General features: G+C 37.2%; 1 protein-coding gene across 1 annotated transcript; it reads left to right on the top strand.

Moving 5' to 3' along the window:
* Positions 1 to 212: 212 nt before the first annotated feature.
* Positions 213 to 7,148, top strand: LOC134795079 (hemicentin-1-like). The gene is made up of 6 exons (XM_063766914.1): positions 213 to 635; positions 1,536 to 1,762; positions 2,341 to 2,463; positions 4,111 to 4,200; positions 5,077 to 5,202; positions 6,030 to 7,148. The coding sequence occupies exons 1-6, from the start codon at positions 431 to 433 to the stop codon at positions 6,195 to 6,197; spliced, it is 939 nt and encodes a 312-aa protein (XP_063622984.1). The 5' UTR covers positions 213 to 430; the 3' UTR covers positions 6,198 to 7,148.
* Positions 7,149 to 7,295: the final 147 nt, after the last annotated feature.

The following is a 7,295-nucleotide window of genomic DNA, read 5'->3' as shown; positions in this document are numbered from 1 at the left end:
GTTCTCTCAAAATTTCACAAGAATCGGTTGACAAATACGAAAAGTGGAGGAGAACATGCGGTTAATACGGAAGCATTTTTGCTCAAGCTGAAAGATGGACTCACTCATTCAATTATTTAATTGTTAAATAAAGTAGGTAGCCCAGCCATATTTATGTTTATTTGTCTTGAGGTTTTGACCATGGGGCCCTATCGGTTCCACGATTCCGTTATCAGTTGAGCAACTATTCAAAACAACTTATATTTAATCTAATAAACTACTAAATTAGACTCTGCTGCTATACAATTAAGGTTAATTATCGGAGACACTTGCGCTGGTAAGTCCAAGAACGTCAGCGATTCAGTCGGGTTAGCCATTTAGGTATGTTACATTTATATAAATCTACATAGCTTAATCAGACATTGCCGAGTTGACCGACAAATCGTTAAAAATGTCGCTAAAATTGTTTTTGTTCACGTTTTTAACTATTCAAATATCATGCGAGCAAAAGGCAAATTTAGCGTTTGTGATAGACAATTCAGTGGTTTCAGCGGGTGACATGTTAAAAGTGAAATCTTACGCGAAAGATATGGTGAATATGATTCTAAACGAAGTTTTAATTGATGACATATTAGTGATCACCTTTAATGAACCAGGTATGTTTATTTTTGTTTAACACGAGCATAATTAAAATGGTATACGCCCAAGGAAAAGCACACATTTAAGACAATGTCGGATAGTTTTTCTTTACCTTAATATTGAGTATAAAATATAAAATGTCGTTGATATACTTAATAATTTTTTGTGTGGATTGGGATTAGAAATAGGTTAACTTAGAAAAAATAAAGAAAGGCACTTGTTCGCCAAATCGAGCTTTTTGCACGCCAAACAACTACCGTAAAGTACCTTTTTTTGAGAAACTGGGTACAAAAGTACAATTGCCATTTGATACTTACTGAAGCGGCCAGGATGCTCACTAATATCTAAACATTTGGCGACTTTTAAAGGATTAAAGTGAATATCCAGAATATTGTCAACACATTGAGCGCTCGGATATAATATAACCTATAGCGTCTTCAAATGTCATTATAAAACGAGTTCATTGTATATTATTCATGTAAACAAAAGATTGTAAGGTCTGCTAGGGAAATTGCGTCTTGCGACTATGAGGCAAATGCAACTACTCTAGAAATACAAGAGCCACTCCACTCCTTTATGATTCTCGAAAGTGTGCCATCAATAAAAGTGGCTAGAGATTTAGACTCACTGTATTTTTAGAGCATATGTCCCATAGGAGCCGTCGATTTTTGGCGCGAGGCGTAAATGTGTCGTTTATGATGTAGCCCACTAGATGGCGGAACCTACTATGCACAAGGAAACGTACCGACGAGAACGGTAGATGATAGCACTTGCTTTGGCAATGTACATGTGCACATATGTTTCCGATTCAGGCCACAATATGGCAGACCCTCCAACGTACACGGTCTCTATAATTGCAATTGCTCTGGCTGACCTTATCTACATCAATGTTTTGACACAACCTCATTCAATTTCAGAGATCACTAGAACAATGACTCAAGACATTCGACTAGTCAGGAAGGCATTCGACTTGATAGACGTTAAAAGCGACAACGTTGGCCCAGAGATGGCGTTGTCAGGCATCGTAAAAGGTCTGCAAGAGAGCCAGGATGGCTCGTACCTGTACCTTTTTACACACTCTTCTGCCAAAGACTACGACAGGTTTGAGGAAGTCAAAACACTGTGTCAGAGTAAGAAAAGCAAGGTGAGTATTAGAAAATTGACTTTAGACCAATCTCAAAATGAGTGCCACTTCACTGTAAAGGGCTTAGGTACCTACATACAATATAGGTACCTACGAGTAGAACTGGCTAGCTGAGCGCCCGTTCTACAATCACAAATTATGAGCATTAATTATTATTACCCACTGTAATGTTGACTTTTAACCGTAATAATTACCTTATTTTGTTTTAACCATAGGTACTAATATTATTTACTGATTATTCTTAATGTTACTATTATATTTTTCTTCCTTGACGTGTAAAATGACTTTAAAAATAAAAGAGTATGAGTATGATCTAACTAGACATTTCAGTGAATTTGATCTGGATGATTTTTGCATTGCAGACGTTGCAGTAGGTCCACTTCACCATACAAACTTGTCCCAATTTTTCTCCCTGATGGATGCTGACATTATAAATCCCGTGGTCCTTTAGTTTTCACGGAAGCGTCTATCATCTTAATTTTACTTATACAACAAAAAATACAATTTTATATACCTACCTACCTACATTTTTCTTTAAGCTTAAAAAGTAACCGTAACGTTTAATAACAAATTTTCAGATCTTTTTCATCCTAACCGAGGATAGCCAAGCGAACAATTCACAAATGGATGATATTTATAACGCCATAACAGTGGAGTGTGGCGGGGAACTTATTCGGATAAACAAAAGTGGACTGGACAAGGTATTTATTGGATAATAACCGGCCAATTGCGAGTCGGACTCGCGCACTCGCGCAGTCGGACTCGTGCCGTGCCATTACGCAAAAAAGAAGCAAAAGCGTTTCAGAAGAAGAAACGCTTGGCAAAAAAGAACACTATTGTTGTATGAGAACGCCAACTTAAATATTTATTACATACTGTTTTTAGTATTTGTTGTTATACCGGCAACAGAATAGCCAATTCAATTTTTATATCACGGTTCATAGGATACGTACAGCCTGATGACAGAGAGACACACAGACAGACGGAACGCGGAGTCTTAGTAATAGAGGGTCCCGTTTTTACCCTTTGGGTACGGAACTCTAATAAAACACTTTCAACGTTTTTTTCCTGTTTATTGAATTTCAAAATATGTCCTGGTCTGACCCTGGTAAAACATATCCTTCGCATTATGCCGATTGCCTTAGGGTTTAGATCATTTTGGAAAGAGCTGATACTCATCAAACTGCTGGATCGATTTTTATCAAACATAGCTAGAGTTAGGCCAAGAAAAGACTGCAGCGATTTTGATAGCATACGCAGTGCAAGTGTTATTTATACGTCATGATTTCATAGAAGGTTGACGTTTAAAATAACACTTCCACTGTGTGGGCTATATAAATCGCTGCAGACTTTTCTTGGTCTAACTCTAAGAACCACAGCAAGGAAAATCAGTTTCACTTAAAAAACCGCATCGATATCGGTCCATCCGTTTGAGAGCTACGATGACCACCACAGACAGACAGACAGACAGACATTGGCGTCAAACAAATAACACAGCTAAAGGGTAAAAACGGGACCCTATTACTAAGACTCTGCTGTCCGTCTGTACGTCCGTCTGTCTGACACCAGGCTGTATCTCATGAACCGTGATAGCTAGACAGTTAAAATTTTCACTGATGATGTTTTTTCTGTTGCCGCTACAACAAATACTAAAAACAGAATATATTAAATATTTAAGTGGGGCTCCCATCATACAACCACAGACAAAACATCCTCCAGACTGAGCATAGTCTAATTTAATTTAATTAATTTATTTATTGCATCCATGGTTGTTACATAAGTAATAGTGAGTTTCACAGCAATAGCAATAGTCTTAAAACTAGATTATGCTAGGTATTCGACAGTATTTATATAATAATTATAAAATTAGGTCTTTTAACAATGGTTAAGAGATTGTAATTTAAAATTTTATAGCAATGAATGTCTAGGAAATATTATTATATCTGCCACGTATACGGTAAATTTACTCCATGTTCGAGTCGAAAGTGTCTTTGTGTGACGTCCGTGTCTTTGAACGGACCAATTACGGCACGGGACTTCGCTCACTTCGTCCCGCGCACCCCCGTATTTTTGGCATCATCGGTTTCATGAAATAATTGCTCTAAACTCGGTCTAGAGGATTCCTAGTCTATGCATACAACAAACGTGATTTTTTTGCCGTTTTTTACGTAATGGTACGGGACCCTTCGTGCGCGAGTCCAACTCGCACTTGGCCGGTTTTTGGTAGTTTACGTGAATTAAAATTCCTATTTTACCTTACTCTAAATTACATGGAACAATAAAGTCAATAACCTGTGAAACAGCATAGATACGTGTAAGTACAATTTTTTCTGGACTGTGTTTTTCAGACCTTCCAGTTCATAAGGGAGAGCATAAAGGTCGCCAAGAATGTTATAAAGTCTACACTACTGCCTTCATCACGAAGAATGGAGATTAAAGTAAGTAGACTTCAAAGGGGTTGTGCACAAATCACGCGAGGTGTTTTCGGTTACTTTTTGAATCCCCCCTCCCACTTGGTGATATTTGGTGAGGTTTTTGGCTACTCCCCCACATAACCTCGTATGTATTTTTTTGAAATTTCTCCATCCAACCGGTCAAGGCCAGGTGCTCCAAAATTTCGTAAAACGGACTCGCTATTTTGAAGTGCGGAGTGAAGATTTATGTTTAACGAAACCAAGAAAAATAAGTATCATGTGGTAGGTATTTTTTCTTAGTTTACCGTAGAAAAATACACGTGAGGTCTCATTATACCCCCCCTCTTCCAACGTGATCTGTCGTGATTTTTTCGTGACCCCCTCCACCCCTATCGAACCTCGCGTGATTTGTGGACAAGCCCAAAGTTATATTTCATACGAAATATCAACACCTCAAAAAGTTTTTTCAACTTTTTGGGTCTCGTTTAATAAAAAGCTTATAACGTGTAGCCGCTACTTTGTAACAAGTATATTTTGCTCGAAAAGTCTCTCTTGATTGTTCAAAAACTGATGAGAGTTGCATTTTATCCACATGTGAGGCAAAGTAATCAAATGCAAATGTTGAGTTGTTTTCTTATGTTTGCTGGTAGAATTGACTTTTAAATTATGATTTTGAATGATTAATATTTGTTAATATTCATTTTGAATCGATTTGCTTTGATTATGTTTGATATTTTACGGTTAGTATTTTCCTTGTGTTGGTGAGGTGAAAAATTGTGTGTTTCTCTCGGCGGCAAAACTTGTTTAACCATCGTGCCTTGAAACCCTCGCAACGCTCAAGTTTCCATTTTTCGAACCCGGGTTCCCCTATACCTAACATGATTTGATTTTCGTTTTCAGTTCAACAAACGCGAATCCAACGATTACGTGTTAGTTTCGGCGTCAGGAAAAGACGTTGAACTGAGGGTATTCGACGAAAAAGGCAATAGTATCGGAAATTACGTGGCCTGGTTGGATAATCTCAAGGTATTTTATTTTAACTTTTTACTTTTGAAAGCGAAATATATAAATTTTATATTAAACGAAAATATGGAAAAATTTACGCTTCCGGCAGGACTTGAACCCGCAACCTCCGCAATCCGTGCGTTTGCTCCAATCAATTGAGCTACGGAAGCCTACCAGAACTTCGCAAACCTTTCCATTCCTTCCCTTATGTAAACACGCCTTTGGGAGGCGAAATAAAAAAATAAAAAAATATTTCTCGCAAATTTCATGTCCACGTTCTTTTATTATGTTTTTCCTAACCTAGTTACTTATTTGCTCGTGACAAGTAAATAAATAGCACGTTTAAATTGTTCAATTAACAACTTAAACCGGTCATGATAAGTCAAAAATGTATCTTTACCAATATATTGATTTTGTCTAATTCCTAATAATGGGAAAAATTTAACAAGTATCTACTTAAGTAGTGTCATAATACTCATAATAATTAATAAGCAATATAGTGCATAATTGTTTACCTTTGTATTTTCTCGGAAACGTTCGTGTTCGTCATGCTACTTTAATCATCCTCAGTACTTTTTGTACTGAAATAGCAAGACACGTTCGTACATTTCCTTGAAAATACGAAGGAAAGTAATTATGCACTACATCTGTTAATTATAATATATGACATATCGATATTCTTTGTCTGGTCTCCCGTGATACAGGCCTGGCCTAGTGCCGCGACCTCTGCAATTTCCGTATACGCACTGCTATGCACATGATTATTAATACCTACTATTAATATACCTGTGTAACTTTTCTTTTTATACGTGCAATAAACTTTTATCTTTATCTTTTATCTTTTACAGGCACTGAAACTGGAACATTTGCCAAACGGCGAAATCACTGTCAAGGCGAAAAGCATGACCAACGGTCACTTGGCGGTCTTCGGGCACATCCCAGTGCAGCCAGTTAAGGACGATGTAGACAATACAAGCCGCAAGCCACGACGTTATGGATATCATTATTTAAGATAGGCTCCATACAAATGAAAAATCCCAAATTTGCCACTGAAATTTGAACCTATAGTGTATAAAAGAGAGTTGATTTTGCGTTGGAAAATTGAACGAATCAAAGCAAACGCGAGTTTGTTCCAATTGAATAGGATTAAAATTTCACCGAAATGAGGAGGTACTATAGGTAGTACCTTGGGTAACCTTGGGAAGATGAGAATATTGTCGGCGAGACAGAAGCCCACCGCCTTCGCTGGCTCGGTAACGTTGTAAGAATGGGTGGTGATCGTGGCGCTAAGGGCATACTTGGGACGCTCAGTAGGGCGGAGCGGAGGCCGAACGGACACCTCAGTTGTCGCTGGGGCGATGCTGTAGACGCGGACTTGCGCGATCTCCAAGCCAATTGGGCGAAAGATTGAGGATCGAGACAACTGGCGTGTTCTCGTGTCGGAGGCTAAGACTCATTTTGGGTCACTGCGTCATTAGCAAGTAGTAGGTAGTTGTATTACAAACTATTTGCGTCAGGATATTTCGAGATTGGTTTATTTTGCTCATGTTCATCCGCTAATGGCGTATGGCACGCTGCTGTGTGGAAACTAGACAGATGCTTTTTACCTTATTTCATAGAGAATACAGAAACACAGTATAACAGTCAGACAGTGTGTCAGTACAGTTTTTTCCTACAGAATAGCTAGTTATTACAAGGTTTATTTATTTATCGTGTGGCATGACATTACACTGTTCATTCATCAAAGGCTTATTAAAATTTCGTTATAAAGCCCTTTATAACGCACTACAAAAATGCGATTGTATGAATCAAAGGCCAGTCATTGAGCAAATTAATTTAAACAATCCACTTGAATAAGCAAGTATTATAAATATTATAATATTTATAACTAGTTTTGTTAGACATGTACATTATTATTTTTATTAAGTTACTATTTTATTTGTGATATTATTGTAAATTACTTAATTATAAGTTTTATTGAAAGGGTATAGTAAACGAGTGTATGAGGTTTTTATTACTTTTATTACTTAAACTTAATTAAAAATAAAATTATAGTATACTGATAAGAGTGATAAGTAGGTACCTACCTTATGTTAATTGTAATTTTTGATAAT

This window comes from Cydia splendana, chromosome 11 (genome assembly GCF_910591565.1).
Source record: "Cydia splendana chromosome 11, ilCydSple1.2, whole genome shotgun sequence".
Classification (NCBI taxonomy): Eukaryota; Metazoa; Arthropoda; class Insecta; order Lepidoptera; family Tortricidae; genus Cydia; species Cydia splendana.
The sequence above is the reverse complement of the archived record's forward strand: the minus strand, read 5'-3'. Positions and strand labels throughout refer to the sequence as shown.